Below are 17,444 nucleotides of genomic sequence, written 5' to 3' on the forward strand. Positions count from 1 at the left end.
TTAGCTAGTGTAGCATATGAACAAGAACCCGAATTTGAATTGATTCCACCTAACAATACCAAGCACTAAAGCAGCATTCACTGCACAAATAATGTTTATTATATTATATATATTCCTTGTACGCAACACATAAATAATGATCCATGTCTCAGCTCACAACTACAATAATATTATATATACGTTTGATGACATTGATGTAATAGCAATAGATTTCCTAAATCTTTCAATCCCACTTTATTTCCCCTCTTTTCCGCCCTTATAAAGTATAATTAAATGTTTAAAAATATTTTTTTTATTGTTACATTAACTTTGTTTTAAAAAAATTAATACTCCGTAATAATATTCATATACACATGACGGTAATTATCATGACAAAAAATGATATAATAAGGTTTAATTATTTGATTATAAGACACTTTAATTTTTTTTAAATTAAATAGTTATATGTATATATTGAGATTAGTTTTGAAATATTTTGGTAAGGTAAATGTAAAGAAATTCTACAATACCAATTGCAACAATGGAAGATAGTAAGGGGGTGTATTTTATTGAATTTTTATGGACTTTTAAAAAAGTGGAGCAGGGATGGAAATAGGCAAACCAAATATATATATCAAATCATAAAATGTAAATCCCAAAATTTTAATTTTCACACTTTATCATCTTTCCCTTTTAGCGGAGTAGTAGAAAATCGCTACTCTCTCAGTCCTCATCGTGGTCGATCTGAAAACAAAATCAGCAACTTCTCTTGGCTTTGCACTACCATTTAGACTCTCTCTTGTGTCCTTGTGAAAGGTCGGTAAGTGATAGCAGTAGCACTACCGACACTTTGCACATCCAAAATGAAAAAAAAAAAAAAAATTGATGCGCTTATTGGTTGTTCAGTTCAAAGTTTCCTGACAAATTTGGTTACAAATACCTCGTAGATTGATTATAGGATATTTTACAGTTGGTATACCGCCAACCGAGGCAGCTGAAGCAAAAAAGAGAAATTAAATTCTAAATTGTGACTAGGAGCGCAAGGCCATGAATAAGTTCTAGCTCCGAGCATGTTAAGAAATTAGGCGGCGAAGAGTTTCAGGAGGGATGCCAATGAGCTCTACAACAAAGCATGAAAAGGCATGGTAATATGCATATAAATATCATACAACCATATAAAGTTTCAACCAGAGACGGAACCACCCTGGGGGCAGTGGGGGCACCTGCCCCCACTCACCCCACCCCCACCCCATATATAACCTTTGTATGTATATATGTATATATAGTACATGTTTTAGTATAAATATATAAAAACAGATATGGTAACTAACAGAGGTGCTAGACGAGGTGGTATAACTGTTTATTATCAAGTGAGATGTTGCATGTTTGAATCCTGTTGACAACACAGTCTCTTTTTGGCATATATATATATATATTAATAATGAGATGTGTAATTTACAATGTGTTCTTTTTTTTCTTTTTTTGAAAAGTACAACGTATTCTTTATTTGAATTATTTTATCAAATTAATTATGTTTTATATTTCATTATGAATATTTTTATAAAGTTTTAATGTGTTTTATTTTTCGTCAATATCTAACAATATTTATTGCTATATTTCGCCCCCACTGGACTACATTTCTGGATCCGTTCCTGATTTCAACAACCTCATACTAAAGATATTGTGGGATTACTTGGGCACACAAGTAACAAGTGGGAGGTAGCAAATGATTTTTAATTTTCATATCGACAGCCGCGATGATGGTGGTGAGGATGAGGATGGAGAGAGTAGCGGTTTTCTCTAAGTTTGAATGAATCAACAATGAAACAAGTCATCAAATTATTTTTATTTAAATTTGGAGAAAATGCTAAGCGAATATAATTTTAAAAGTAAATGTCAATAATTAGATCTTATTTTAGAACAAAAAGTTAATTGAACACTAGCGAATAATAGATAGAGATATATGGCATGCTTTTTATTTTTTACTATAAGTATTGGCCATGAAAGTCATTCCTATAAAATTTATAGATGAAAATTTAGAAAGGTAATGAACTATCAACTAATGATGATTGCGTAAGTTGGGATTAGGTTTAACACTTCAGTTGGATTGGTATGTTTGGTCGGAAATAAGATATTGTGGTCATTTTGGAATTAAAAAATGATCTTTGCGTACGATGTTAAATAGTAAAGTGAAGTTGGTAAATGTTGACCAAATTTGGGAGTTGGATTAAAATTGTTTGAAATTATTTTTTTGAGAATAAAGGATTAATTCATTAAATCACGTAGAAGAATGTCTACAAGAAAGGAGTAATGTCAAACCATTCTCTGCAACCTGACTCAGAAAAAAATTATTGTTTGAAATTGTTTGAAATTATATTCCATAAAAATTTAAAAGTTAACTACGGAGTATTTTATAAACTATAATTATGTTGAAACCTGTTAATGACCTTGCAGTCTATTGACTCTATGAACAGAGAGAACAGTATTGACTCTATGAACAAATACTGCATTGTAACAAAATCAGTAGTATTCAAAGTTATGTTTTCACCTATTTTTGTCTTTCTCTTTACTTTATTTTATATTGTTATGTGTATTGCATTTTTAGAATGAAGCATATGAATTTACAACATTACTCAATAATTTAAAAATTTTGAACTAAAATTACCTACTAAGCAAAATATTTGATTTTTTTTGTTAATTAATAGACATTTTTCTATTAAAACCCCATGAAAAGGAATTTAAAAAAAAAAAAAAAAGGAAAATGAGTGAGAAAATGAGGCAAATGATGGAAAGAAAGAGGTATTACTTTGTTGAAATCAAATTACAGAATTAAAAACAACTCTTTTAGCCCTATCTGTTCCCATAGATGAGAAGGGCATTGAAGTAATTAACTATCCTCAAGAAGAAGAAGAAGTGTCGGAAACTCGGGGCGAAGTGACCGGGAATAGAGGGAGGAGCTGCGGCGGCTGAGATTCGGTCCTCGGAGATGGGTGCAAGTAAAACTTCTTCTCAGCAATCGCTTTCTCCTCCTCGGACGAAGACTTGTCGACGAACGGGTAATCGGTCAACGGCGTGACGGGGCTGAGAACGAGCGCCGGAAAATCAAGAATGCTCGGAGACAGAACCTCCGGCTTCAAGAACGTCGACCCGGAATTCAAAGGGCTTATAATTAGCCCATTCTTGAGGCTGTTCCTTCTCTCGTACAGCTTGAACCCTTGTTTCTTGGGAGGGGTCTTGTTTGGGGGTATGGAGAATCCCTTGGCGGTGGCGTCCGAGGAACCAGTGAGCATCTGGACAACCTGCTTGAACGATGAAGTGTCTGCTTGAACAAAGGTTGTTGGGTAAGGGTTATTAGCTACTTCAGATCTTGGGGTTAATGGTGGGGAAGTACCACTGCTTATGCTGATTGTACCACTGCCATTGTTGCTGTTTGGTGAGTTTATGGTAGAATCTTGAAGAGGTTTTGAGATGATTCCCATTGAAATTTTAGTTTCTTTCTTCATTTTTTTCCTCTCTCTCTCCAAAATTTTGATTTGGAGAGAAGAATGGGAAGGATATGATATGATATGATGAAGAAAGAAAAGAGAGATGTGAATGTGAATGAGTGAAAAACAAGGCATATGAAAAGCATGGGGATTTCAGCTTGCTTGCTACTTTTGTCACTCCATCTACCCTTTGACTTCTTAGTGTTCTATTATTATTTTAATTAATTAATTTATTTGTCTCATTTTATTTTTGTTTCTGGAATTATTTTTAATTTAATTTTTTATAATATCAAGGTTGTTGTTAATATATAAAATTTATATATTTAAAAATTATATTAAAAATACTATTAATCATAAAAAAAAAAGAAATTTAAAACTAATTAAAAATATATTTTTTTAAAAAAAGCAAAAAAATTGTTGGTTTGATCAATAAATAGTAAAAATGACAGTTAAAATAATATAAAGGAGTACAATTTTTGCATCAAATGTTTACAAATTTTTTATCAAAAAAGTTCCAAATAAAAAAGAATAAAATTGAAATAAATAAATAAATAAAGTTTGAAGAACCAAATGTTAAAGTAGAATATTGTTGTTAAGCTATTAATTGATTTAAAAATGTTATTAAATAGTGGAATATCTCTCTATCAATCAAATTCGAGTAATGAAGTGAGTGACTGATTTTGAGTTTGTTTGGTTTGGAATATGTGAATTGGGTAGAGTGCAAGTGAGCTAAGCCAACTCACTAGTTGCTCATTATCCATTGAGTCATGGTTTAAATCGCTTCATGATAACGAGCTCAATTAGCCCTACTAGCGAGTTGGCTTAGCTCAATTAGGCTCTTAAAGCATTCAATCTCAATGATAGTCAATCTCCATGTTTTTGGTATGCGTATGAAATATAAGATTGTGATTATTGTATAGCACTAGTATTGACACAATATAAGAGTGTCACTTCTCATAAGGGGATATGTAATATAATTCTAATCAGGAATGGGTCATTCTATGAGGCTAGTTTTGGGGCATCCCAAACTACAATTGGAGTATCATGGCAAGCCATGGGTTGGTAGAAGCCGATGTAAGGAGAAGGATAGGAGATGGGGAGACCACTAATGTTTGGAACACCCCCTTGATTTCCAAGGCCAAATCCGTTTATTGTTACCCCTATGCCATTGGCTCATATGCAAGCAGCTCTGAAATAGTGGATAAACTCCTAGCCGAAGCCAACTAGAGACAAAATCGAACTCAGTTTTGACTCTCTCCTTTAATGTCTTTTGGAATGAGATCTTTTATTTTTCACCTTTTCCATTTATAGCATTGCCCGCTAACCTTACTAAATTCTTCCAAAAATTTTCAAAGAATTGAGCTTGTCACACACTCTTTACACACATTTACAAGGTGAAATGAACTATTGGCGCTTGGATGGCTAATATGCTACAAATGGACTAGACTAGGTAGGATTGGGGCTTGTTGGAGGATTTATTGGATGGGAGTGATCACCCAGTACTATTCTAAATGGGCGTCGTGGTGGTTTTGGCTATGATTGTGAGCCATTATCTTAATTTGTGTTTTACTTTTGTTACAATTTCCTTTTCTTTTGTTAGGCGTTCTATGAATAGTGTTGTAGATGCTTTGCCCATGAGGATGTCCTCCCAAACTAAAAACCTGGTGTGGAATTCATCTCCTCCGTCTTTTGTGGAGAACTTATTGCTTGTTTAATGCATTGTTTTGGTTAGTTGGTTTTCAAACAAAAAAGTATTATTATTATTATCACAACCAGCACATAGACAAATTATTGTTCTTAATATAGTTCAAACTCATTTAACTCGTATCCATTTTGAGAACTGTAAAAGTTGAAACAATCTTATATAAGCTTATTGTCACGGACTCGTTTTCCCCTAACGACGTCACGTGCAGCTTTAGCTATATTTCCCGTCAAATAGCTAAGTCAGCCCGTTACCTCCCTCAAAAAATATCCAAAGTAAGTGATGAGATGACTACGGAATAAGTTGGGCAAGAAGCTAAAGAAAACACTCAAACTTTATATGGAACTAGTATTACTTCCACTCTTTTATTCCACACTTAGATGGTTTATTTGATTTCTTGGATGCTTTACAAATGAGCTCTACTAGGGGTATTTGGACTCGTTTTCCCCGAACGACGTCACATGACATTATGCCCACTTAAAGAATTATACATGTTCAAAAACCATAAAATTCCAAGGTAAAATCATACTCTCACATCCCTGGTTAATTGTACATTCTGTTCAAACAAGCTATTGAGGTGAGGAGTTAAATAACAACATGATTGTTTCATTAACTAAGGTACACAAATGGGCATAGAGGTTCAAGGTGCATCATGATGGTAACCACTTGAAGCCTTCTAGGTAGTAGACTCGGGGGTGACAAGCAATTAACTGCTTCAACCAGCTGGATTTTCAGTTACGACACCTTCACACTAATAACCACTTTGGTGTGCAGCAACAAGACTAGGAAAATTATCAGATCGTTATAGCATGAGGGCATTTGAACAACCTGAAAAGAATCAACTCAGTGTCACAAGATGTTGCTGGCAATGGCATAATGGTTTCACAAGAAGTGAAGCCCGGAAGTGGATCAACCATCAGAGCAATCCAGGCCGTGAAGGATGGATCTCTATCAAAGTCCTCTAGCCACACTTTTGAACTCACTCAAGCAACTATGTAGCATCTTTTGTCGCTTCTGAAGGGATTGGCGTTCATTCTGAAGGATATCAATTGATCCAGGGGAAACAAACATGTCCATGAATTTCTCATCATTGACAGCAAACAAATCCAATCCAAGTGCCACGAAGAGCCTCTCCCGACTGCACAGTTAGAGAAATACTTCATTCGTTTAATAGTTAGCTGACAACATAAATTAGAACATTGACTAAAGGACTATTCTGTTTAAAGCATACACATAATGTCATGACTGCAATGGCAATGCCTGTATTAAGATGGCATAATGTCTTGGCATATTCTGGTGCAAAATATTCCTTTGCAGCCCATTTTGTTAAAGATATGCACCAAAAGATTTGGGAACAAAGAAAGCTGCCCCAACTTCATAGAATTTATGCAGACTCTTAGAGATGATCAAATAGTGGAGGAATTTAGAAACCTACCAAGGAGTAAGAAAGCCAGAGTTCAAAGTAGATGACACACTTTGCTCAACCAGAACGTCGCGCATTCTGGCAAAATGTTTTGCAGCTAGTGAACAGATCTCTGCATAAGGTGAGGCTGATCTTGAATTAGTATCCCCACTTCCAAACAAGAGGCTTACATTTTGGCCCCTCAAATTATCAGGATTTTTGTTACTGCCAATCAGTCTAGACTGCCGTTTTCTTGCTCCAACATCGCAATTCACAAGTTCTTTTTTTACTCCATAGTTGGCATCACAAGGTTGATCAGGAGATGGAGTCTCTGGTACAGTCATTTGACATTCACGAAGCGCATCTCTGGCCTCCCCAATTTTTCCGGGTGTTGTTTCCTGCCCATTCTTTTCAGGAGGCACATTTTCTTGGTCTTTTGGTATGACTTCACTGCGCAATGAAGGCCCGCCATCGGAAAGTTCAAGACAAAATGAACCAGCTGAGGCTTGATTCAAGTTGTATATAGTGTTTGAACCAGCTCCAAAAGTACCCAAGAAGTCCTCATAGCAGACCTGAGAATATGGACTAGTAACTGAATCAAGATGGTGCCTAAGAAGCTGTTTGCACTGTCTGGAGAGATCTTTTATGAAGCGGTTGTAAGACTGCCTTAGAGAGGCAAGGAAACCAACATATCCATCAACATCCCCATCTCTATGTCCATCTACAAATCAAAGTGACCCACAGAAATAAGGAGAGTTTTTTATTTTTTATTTTTTATTTTTTTAAGAAGAAAGAGTTTGAGAATGCCAAGCAAAAGGAAAGTGATATTTGCCAAAGTTTACATGCTCCTTTCACAGCACTATCAACTACCAATAAGTACCACAATGCTTTCTTTAACTGATACTTTGCAAATTATCATTGAAGTTTGTTGAGATTCACTGTATTTTTTATTTGCTTTTACTAGTATTTATTTCCTATTTATTTCCTAGATGACTGTTAGTATCCCTAGGTGCTGTTAGTATTCTTCTACAGCCTATATATATATTGTTGTCAATGATTATTTGTAAATCAAGTTCTAAGAAATATATCTTTTCCTCTTCAACATGGTATCAGAACCACCTCCTGTGGCCTGACCTTTTTTTCCCCATCTCTCATTCACTATGAACAGTAACTCACAGTACTCTGTTCATTATACACTGAAATTCTTAAACTCCTTTTCCGAGTGGTTTTTCGCAAAATCTGAACAAACAGCCCCAGGCAGGAAGGAGAGGCGACCCCCATCGTCGAGATCCGGGCTCAAACCGCCGCCGCATGCGCCTCCACGTGCGGCGCGTGAGCCGTTTTCCGGCGACTTTTTCCGGCGAAAACTTCCAGTCTGGTCGGCGCCCCTCCCCTGCCTCGCCTAGTAATATCTTTCCTTTTTTTTTCAACCATGTCTTCAACTGGAATGGGTGAAACCTCTGGCAGTGTTGAAAATGCTTTCCCTAGCTCAGTTTTTGTGCCTAACTTATCTAGAAATCCTGTTATAACCTCTAAAAAATTATGTGGGTCACAAAACTATCACTCTTGGTCGGATGCCGTTGAAATGTGGTTTATGGGCCAAGGTGTTATTGACCATTTGGAAAAGGGGGTAGAAGAGGTTACAGAAAATGAAAAGGCAATTTGGAAAAGGGTAGATGCTCAACTTTGTAGTCTCCTATGGCAATCCTTTTCACCTGAGTTAGTTCAACTGTTTAGAGTTTTTAAAACATGTGTTGAGGTTTGGAATCAAGCTAAAGCCTTGATACACTCTCATTTGTACCTATTTTACCTGTGTTTTTATGTAGGTTTTAGAGTTAATTGTGTGATAAAATGTTGTGTCCAATGCTTATTTCCTTGTTTTCATATTTAAAATGGTATAATGCTTGGTTTAGATGTTTTTGATGTGTTTAGAAGTGCATTAGAACCATTTGGGAGCAAAAGCCAATCCAAAGGAGCCAAAGAGTTGTAATTCCCGCTACCATGGCGACACCTCGGTAATTGGACCATATCTCAGCCTAGGAATATCCAAATGAGGTGATTCTTGAACCATTGGAAAGAAGACTTCAAGTGCTACAACTCTTATGAAGACATCAAAGTGCGGTTCGAAAGGGAAAAGGGTCAAAATTAGGCTGCAAGTCGAAACTGTGTTGCAGGCAGATTCTCGACGCGTCGAGAGTTGGCAGAATGCCAAAATTTTGGTTCGGAAATATCTCGACGTGTCGAGAAAAGTCCTCGACGCGTCGAGAAATCGCAGATCTGAAATTTCTGCTGCTCTGAAATGTCTGTTTTGCCCCCTCATTCTCCACCCACTATAAAAGCATCATTTTCTCTTCAAACCCTAAGCTTGGCTGCGGATTTGGACCAAAAAGGAGAGCAAGGAAGAAGATTTGAAGCCACAACAAGAAAGGAGAAGAGCTTGGAAGACACATTCGGGAGAATTTCTTCATCTCTTCTCTATTTTAAACTTTAGTAAATCTTCCTTTGAATTGTTTGTTGTTGAATCTATTTTAGNCATCTCTATGTCCATCTACAAATCAAAGTGACCCACAGAAATAAGGAGAGTTTTTTATTTTTTATTTTTTATTTTTTTAAGAAGAAAGAGTTTGAGAATGCCAAGCAAAAGGAAAGTGATATTTGCCAAAGTTTACATGCTCCTTTCACAGCACTATCAACTACCAATAAGTACCACAATGCTTTCTTTAACTGATACTTTGCAAATTATCATTGAAGTTTGTTGAGATTCACTGTATTTTTTATTTGCTTTTACTAGTATTTATTTCCTATTTATTTCCTAGATGACTGTTAGTATCCCTAGGTGCTGTTAGTATTCTTCTACAGCCTATATATATATTGTTGTCAATGATTATTTGTAAATCAAGTTCTAAGAAATATATCTTTTCCTCTTCAACATGGTATCAGAACCACCTCCTGTGGCCTGACCTTTTTTTCCCCATCTCTCATTCACTATGAACAGTAACTCACAGTACTCTGTTCATTATACACTGAAATTCTTAAACTCCTTTTCCGAGTGGTTTTTCGCAAAATCTGAACAAACAGCCCCAGGCAGGAAGGAGAGGCGACCCCCATCGTCGAGATCCGGGCTCAAACCGCCGCCGCATGCGCCTCCACGTGCGGCGCGTGAGCCGTTTTCCGGCGACTTTTTCCGGCGAAAACTTCCAGTCTGGTCGGCGCCCCTCCCCTGCCTCGCCTAGTAATATCTTTCCTTTTTTTTTCAACCATGTCTTCAACTGGAATGGGTGAAACCTCTGGCAGTGTTGAAAATGCTTTCCCTAGCTCAGTTTTTGTGCCTAACTTATCTAGAAATCCTGTTATAACCTCTAAAAAATTATGTGGGTCACAAAACTATCACTCTTGGTCGGATGCCGTTGAAATGTGGTTTATGGGCCAAGGTGTTATTGACCATTTGGAAAAGGGGGTAGAAGAGGTTACAGAAAATGAAAAGGCAATTTGGAAAAGGGTAGATGCTCAACTTTGTAGTCTCCTATGGCAATCCTTTTCACCTGAGTTAGTTCAACTGTTTAGAGTTTTTAAAACATGTGTTGAGGTTTGGAATCAAGCTAAAGCCTTGATACACTCTCATTTGTACCTATTTTACCTGTGTTTTTATGTAGGTTTTAGAGTTAATTGTGTGATAAAATGTTGTGTCCAATGCTTATTTCCTTGTTTTCATATTTAAAATGGTATAATGCTTGGTTTAGATGTTTTTGATGTGTTTAGAAGTGCATTAGAACCATTTGGGAGCAAAAGCCAATCCAAAGGAGCCAAAGAGTTGTAATTCCCGCTACCATGGCGACACCTCGGTAATTGGACCATATCTCAGCCTAGGAATATCCAAATGAGGTGATTCTTGAACCATTGGAAAGAAGACTTCAAGTGCTACAACTCTTATGAAGACATCAAAGTGCGGTTCGAAAGGGAAAAGGGTCAAAATTAGGCTGCAAGTCGAAACTGTGTTGCAGGCAGATTCTCGACGCGTCGAGAGTTGGCAGAATGCCAAAATTTTGGTTCGGAAATATCTCGACGTGTCGAGAAAAGTCCTCGACGCGTCGAGAAATCGCAGATCTGAAATTTCTGCTGCTCTGAAATGTCTGTTTTGCCCCCTCATTCTCCACCCACTATAAAAGCATCATTTTCTCTTCAAACCCTAAGCTTGGCTGCGGATTTGGACCAAAAAGGAGAGCAAGGAAGAAGATTTGAAGCCACAACAAGAAAGGAGAAGAGCTTGGAAGACACATTCGGGAGAATTTCTTCATCTCTTCTCTATTTTAAACTTTAGTAAATCTTCCTTTGAATTGTTTGTTGTTGAATCTATCTTTAGTAAATCTTCCTTTGAATTGTTTGTTGTTGAATCTATTTTAGCCATGATAGGCTTTGAATTGTTTGTTGTTGAATCTATTTTAGCCATGATAGGCTAAGCTTTCCTTTGGGATTTTTGGATTGATAAGTGTTTATGAACCTATGTGCCTAATTCTTTAATTGCTTGAATGAAATATCTATTTGGGTTTATTACTTGTGTTGTAATTGTGGCTTAATTTCTTGATGCTTGTAGTTAAGGATCCTAATTACTTGTTTCATTGCTAAATTTGTCTATAAATTAGAGCACCCACAATTGCACTTGATTCTTGTACCTCGAGAGAGGACATGTTGATTAAGGGATATATTGTGAATAGCTCACGAGAGTGAGTATTCCAATTGTGAATAGCCCACGAGAGTGGGTATTCCATTTATTGCTTGTTCTTGATTATATGTTGTGAATAGCTCACGAGAGTGAGTATTCCAATTACCTTATTTCGGGATTGAATTACGAGAGTAATCTTTCCCTTTTAGATTGCAATCATCCAGACTTGTTTAACTCGAATGATTATTTCACTTTAGATTGGCACTAGGTGATTAAACACTTTGACCTCCAAAAATCCCGCTCTTAATCTATTGTATATAAAAGTCCGTTTGCCTTGCTTCATTTATTTTGTTTTCATAATTATAGATAAATACCCATTGTTAACGTAGGAATAGCTTCTCGTGAATTAATTAGTAACTAGTGCTTGATACCCCGCTTCCCTGTGGATCGATAACCCCAGAATACTCCGAGTATTTGCTTGTACCTTAAAAAGGCTACGACCAAGCCTTATACACCAATGATATTTCACAATGTTACACAGTTGTTGATAATTTGGTTAATTTGAAGAAGGATGGTGTGAGTATGGAAGCCTTTCTTGGAAAAACTCAAAGTTTATTAACTGAATTTAATAAACTATTACCAATTGGAGGGACACCTTCTGAACAGACTGCCCAAAGGGAAAATTTTTTTGTTGTCCTCGTTTTATCTAAATTAGGCCCTAAGTTTGACAATACTCGAAACCAGATTCTTGGGAATAACGTTGTGCCAGGAATCAAAGAATTGTTCAAACGCCTTCTTCAAGTGGCTTCTTTTCCTGGTGAGATTCCTGGAACCACCACAGAACAATCTGCACTTGTGATCCAAGGAGGTCGAGGTAACAATCTGGGCAATCGGAATAAAGACCGTAGTGGGCAGAAAAATGCTAGATACTGTGATTACTGCCATAGATCTGGACACACACGGGACCGATGTTGGAAGCTACATGGGAAACCATTGCCTGCCCCAACAAATGTGGCTCAGCTCAATCAAGAAGGATTAGGCTCTAAACTATCTCTCTTGCAGAATATGAAGAGTTTGCCCGGTTTAAAGCTAATGCCCAAGCTGCTGTTGTCACTCCTTTGGCTAATACAGAAGAGACTCATACTATTCTTGTTTCTCAATCTGGATCTCTTGGACCATGGGTCCTTGATTCAGGTTCCTCTGAACATATCCGTGGTAATTCTTCCTTATTGACTCACCTCACAAACTCTAAGTCTCTCCCGTCCATTGTGTTTGGTAATGGATCCATATGTACTACTAACGGAGTGGGTAAAGCAAGACATCTTCCTAATCTACCTTTGTCATCAGTTTTGTATATACCTGCATGTCCTTTTAATTTGATTTCCATTCATCAGCTTACNTAAATCTTCCTTTGAATTGTTTGTTGTTGAATCTATTTTAGCCATGATAGGCTAAGCTTTCCTTTGGGATTTTTGGATTGATAAGTGTTTATGAACCTATGTGCCTAATTCTTTAATTGCTTGAATGAAATATCTATTTGGGTTTATTACTTGTGTTGTAATTGTGGCTTAATTTCTTGATGCTTGTAGTTAAGGATCCTAATTACTTGTTTCATTGCTAAATTTGTCTATAAATTAGAGCACCCACAATTGCACTTGATTCTTGTACCTCGAGAGAGGACATGTTGATTAAGGGATATATTGTGAATAGCTCACGAGAGTGAGTATTCCAATTGTGAATAGCCCACGAGAGTGGGTATTCCATTTATTGCTTGTTCTTGATTATATGTTGTGAATAGCTCACGAGAGTGAGTATTCCAATTACCTTATTTCGGGATTGAATTACGAGAGTAATCTTTCCCTTTTAGATTGCAATCATCCAGACTTGTTTAACTCGAATGATTATTTCACTTTAGATTGGCACTAGGTGATTAAACACTTTGACCTCCAAAAATCCCGCTCTTAATCTATTGTATATAAAAGTCCGTTTGCCTTGCTTCATTTATTTTGTTTTCATAATTATAGATAAATACCCATTGTTAACGTAGGAATAGCTTCTCGTGAATTAATTAGTAACTAGTGCTTGATACCCCGCTTCCCTGTGGATCGATAACCCCAGAATACTCCGAGTATTTGCTTGTACCTTAAAAAGGCTACGACCAAGCCTTATACACCAATGATATTTCACAATGTTACACAGTTGTTGATAATTTGGTTAATTTGAAGAAGGATGGTGTGAGTATGGAAGCCTTTCTTGGAAAAACTCAAAGTTTATTAACTGAATTTAATAAACTATTACCAATTGGAGGGACACCTTCTGAACAGACTGCCCAAAGGGAAAATTTTTTTGTTGTCCTCGTTTTATCTAAATTAGGCCCTAAGTTTGACAATACTCGAAACCAGATTCTTGGGAATAACGTTGTGCCAGGAATCAAAGAATTGTTCAAACGCCTTCTTCAAGTGGCTTCTTTTCCTGGTGAGATTCCTGGAACCACCACAGAACAATCTGCACTTGTGATCCAAGGAGGTCGAGGTAACAATCTGGGCAATCGGAATAAAGACCGTAGTGGGCAGAAAAATGCTAGATACTGTGATTACTGCCATAGATCTGGACACACACGGGACCGATGTTGGAAGCTACATGGGAAACCATTGCCTGCCCCAACAAATGTGGCTCAGCTCAATCAAGAAGGATTAGGCTCTAAACTATCTCTCTTGCAGAATATGAAGAGTTTGCCCGGTTTAAAGCTAATGCCCAAGCTGCTGTTGTCACTCCTTTGGCTAATACAGAAGAGACTCATACTATTCTTGTTTCTCAATCTGGATCTCTTGGACCATGGGTCCTTGATTCAGGTTCCTCTGAACATATCCGTGGTAATTCTTCCTTATTGACTCACCTCACAAACTCTAAGTCTCTCCCGTCCATTGTGTTTGGTAATGGATCCATATGTACTACTAACGGAGTGGGTAAAGCAAGACATCTTCCTAATCTACCTTTGTCATCAGTTTTGTATATACCTGCATGTCCTTTTAATTTGATTTCCATTCATCAGCTTACTCACTCTCTAGATTGCCTTGTCACCTTTTCTTCTGATTCTGTCATTATACAGGACCGTCGTTCGGGGAAGACGATTGGCTCGGGGTATGAATCAAAAGGGTTATACCGTCTATCCACTCCTGCTTCCGCTGTCTGTAGTGCTACTATTCCTCCGTCCCTTACTCATTGTCGTCTAGGTCATCTAAGTTTGAGGAAACTTCAACAACTTGAACCGAGTCTCTCAAAGCTGTCTTCACTTGAGTGTGAATCTTGTCAATTGGGAAAACATTCAAGAACCTCCTTCCCTGAACGAGTTAACAAAGTATCCTCATCCCCTTTTTCTCTAGTTCATAGTGATATTTGGGGTCCTTGTCGTGTTACTTCTGTGTTAGGATTCAAGTATTTTGTTACTTTTACTGATGACTTTTCTCGTTGTACTTGGGTTTTCTTAATGCGACAACGTTCTGAACTGTTCACATCTTTCAAAAGTTTAATAATGAGGTTAAAAATCAGTTTGGAGTGTCTATTAAAACCCTTCGAAGTGATAATGCCAAGGAATATTTTAATACTCCTCTGTCTATCCTTCTTGAATCTGAGGGTATTCTCCATGAGTCTTCTTGTCCAGATACCCCACAGCAAAATGGTGTGTCTGAACGAAAGAATAGGCATCTAGTGGAGACTGCTCGGACTATGCTTCTTCACTACAAAGTTCCTTCTTATTTCTGGGGAGACGCTATCATTCATTCATGTTATCTCACTAACCGTATGCCATCATCTGTTCTACACGGTAAAATACCCTATAGCATATTGTTTCCTCAAGAGCCTTTACACAAGCTTCCACTTAAGGTTTTTGGTTGCACTTGCTTTGTTCGGGATATTACCCCCGGTCGTGATAAACTCTCACCCAAATCCTTAAAGTGTATTTTTGTTGGGTACTCTAGGGTTCAAAAAGGGTTCAGATGTTATTGCCCTGACACACGACGGTTCTATGTCTCGCCAAATGTTACCTTCTTTGAGTACACTCCATTCTTTTCATCTGGCTCTACAGGGGTTGTGGATCCTTTTCTTGATGTCCTACCAGTTCCCTCATTTGAAGGAGGGATAGAAATACCTCTGTCTCCTGGTGTCCTACCTCCCAATACGTCACAAGGTGTCCTACCTCCCACTACATCACAATCCCACACTGTTTGTCCTTTCCGGTTCACCTATCATCGTCGATCAAAGGTTCCACCAACCACTACTACTGATTCATCTCCTGAGCTGGTTCTTCCCTCGGATCCGGTTCCTGCTCCTATCTCCAGTACTCCGATTTCTAGTCGAGTGGGTAACAGGTCTACTCGCAATCCCTACCCTATATACAATTTTGTCTCTTATCATCGGTTTTCCCCTGTTTATAATGCTTTCATCTCCAGTTTATCATCTGTTTCTGTTCCTAAAACGGTTAAGGAGGCTTTTTCCCACCCTGGTTGGCAACAAGCTATGGTGGACGAAATGGTTGCTTTGCATTCCTCAGGAACTTGGGACTTGGTTCCATTACCGCCTGGCAAAACGGTTGTTGGTTGTCGATGGGTCTACATTGTCAAAATTGGATCTGACGAAGAAGTAGATAGGCTCAAAGCTCGACTCGTGGCCAAAGAGTATACTCAAAAGTGTTTGGTATTGATTACACTGATACATTCTCTCCTGTAGCCAAGATCTCTTCCATCCGAATCTTTCTATCTATTGCTGCTATAAATCATTGGCCTTTATACCAGTTGGACATCAAGAATGCATTTTTACATGGAGATTTGAAAGAAGAAGTATATATGGAGCAACCTCTTGGTTTTGTTGCTCAAGGGGGGGAGACTGACTTGGTCTGGAAACTAAAACACTCTCTTTATGGACTGAAACAGTCTCCACTTGCCTGGTTTGGACGTTTTAGTACAGTTCTACAAGAGTTTGGGTTACTTCGAAGCAAAGTGGACCACTCTGTGTTCTACCGGCATCAACAAGGTAAGAGCATTTATCTTGTTGTTTATGTCGATGATATTGTTATCACAGGAGATGATGCAGAAGGAATACTCCGGTTAAAACAGCATCTTTACCAACACTTTGAGACAAAAGATCTTGGAAAATTGAAATACTTCTTAGGGATAGAAGTTGCCCAGTTGAAGCAAGGGATTTGTATATCTCAACGAAAATATGCTTTGGACATATTAGAGGAAACAGGTATGCTTGATTGCAAACCAATTGATACTCCTATGGATCCTAACGTTAAGCTTGTTCCGAAACAAGGGAAGCCCTTTTTAGATCCAGGAAGATATCGAAGATTGGTTGGAAAATTGTTGTACTTAACAGTCACTCGCCCAGACATTTCTTTCGCAGTTAGCACTGTAAGTCAATTTTTGGCCTCTCCGTGTGATAGCCATTGGGATGCCGTCAATAGGATTCTGCGATACATCAAGAAGTCACCAGGAACCGGGGTGTTATACAAAGATCATGGAAATACAGAGATTATCGGGTATACTGATGCAGATTGGGCTGGGTGCCCTTGGGACAAAAAATCAACATCTGGGTACTGTGTTTTTCTTGGTGGCAACCTAATATCTTGGAGGAGTAAGAAGCAAAATGTGGTGGCTCGATCAAGTGCAGAGGCGGAATATCGGTCGATTGCCTTGGGAACATGTGAACTAATCTGGTTAAAGCATCTCTTGACTGAATTAAAATTTTGCATGAAAGGGCCTATGAAACTGATGTGCGACAATCAAGCAGCCTTGCATATTGCATCCAATCCCGTCTTTCATGAGAGAACAAAACACATCGAGATCGATTGTCATTTTGTTCGTGAAAAGATTGCATCCGGAGAAATTGTTACCTCTTTTGTGGGTACAAATGATCAGTTGGCTGACATCTTCACCAAAGCTTTAAGAGGTCCTAGAGTTGAATTTTTATGTCACAAGCTTGGATCCTTTGACATCCACGCTCCAGCTTGAGGGGGGGTGTTGAGATTCACTGTATTTTTTATTTGCTTTTACTAGTATTTATTTCCTATTTATTTCCTAGATAACTGTTAGTATCCCTAGGTGCTGTTAGTATTCTTCTACAGCCTATATATATTGTTGTCAATGATTATTTGTAAATCAAGTTCTAAGAAATATATCTTTTCCTCTTCAACAAAGTTAACAGAGAAATGCATATAAA

The 17,444-nt window shown here is 37.7% G+C and overlaps 2 protein-coding genes across 2 annotated transcripts; both read right to left on the reverse strand.

Annotated features, from left to right (window-relative positions):
- Positions 1–2,753: 2,753 nt before the first annotated feature.
- On the reverse strand, positions 2,754–3,586 carry LOC116033412 (VQ motif-containing protein 4). Its single transcript, XM_031276158.1, has one exon. The coding sequence runs from the start codon at positions 3,480–3,482 to the stop codon at positions 2,877–2,879; it is 606 nt and encodes a 201-aa protein (XP_031132018.1). The 5' UTR covers positions 3,483–3,586; the 3' UTR covers positions 2,754–2,876.
- Positions 3,587–5,651: 2,065 nt separating this feature from the next.
- Positions 5,652–7,344, reverse strand: LOC115999452 (dynamin-related protein 5A-like). The gene is made up of 2 exons (XM_031239302.1): positions 6,602–7,344; positions 5,652–6,304 (listed from the first exon to the last, which is right to left on the reverse strand). The coding sequence occupies exons 1-2, from the start codon at positions 6,910–6,912 to the stop codon at positions 6,118–6,120; spliced, it is 498 nt and encodes a 165-aa protein (XP_031095162.1). The 5' UTR covers positions 6,913–7,344; the 3' UTR covers positions 5,652–6,117.
- Between the last annotated feature and the right edge of the window lie 10,100 nt (positions 7,345–17,444).

The sequence above is a fragment of the Ipomoea triloba genome, chromosome 1 (assembly GCF_003576645.1).
Source record: "Ipomoea triloba cultivar NCNSP0323 chromosome 1, ASM357664v1".
Taxonomy (NCBI): Eukaryota; Viridiplantae; Streptophyta; class Magnoliopsida; order Solanales; family Convolvulaceae; genus Ipomoea; species Ipomoea triloba.

Coding starts and splice junctions, on each gene's coding strand:
- LOC115999452 (XM_031239302.1), bottom strand. CDS start 6,912: ATGACTGTACCAGAGACTCCATCTCCTGATCAACCTTGTGATGCCAAC. Junction 6,305..6,601: donor TCTGGCTTTCTTACTCCTTG/GTAGGTTTCTAA, acceptor CTAACTGTGCAG/TCGGGAGAGGCTCTTCGTGG.
- LOC116033412 (XM_031276158.1), bottom strand. CDS start 3,482: ATGAAGAAAGAAACTAAAATTTCAATGGGAATCATCTCAAAACCTCTT.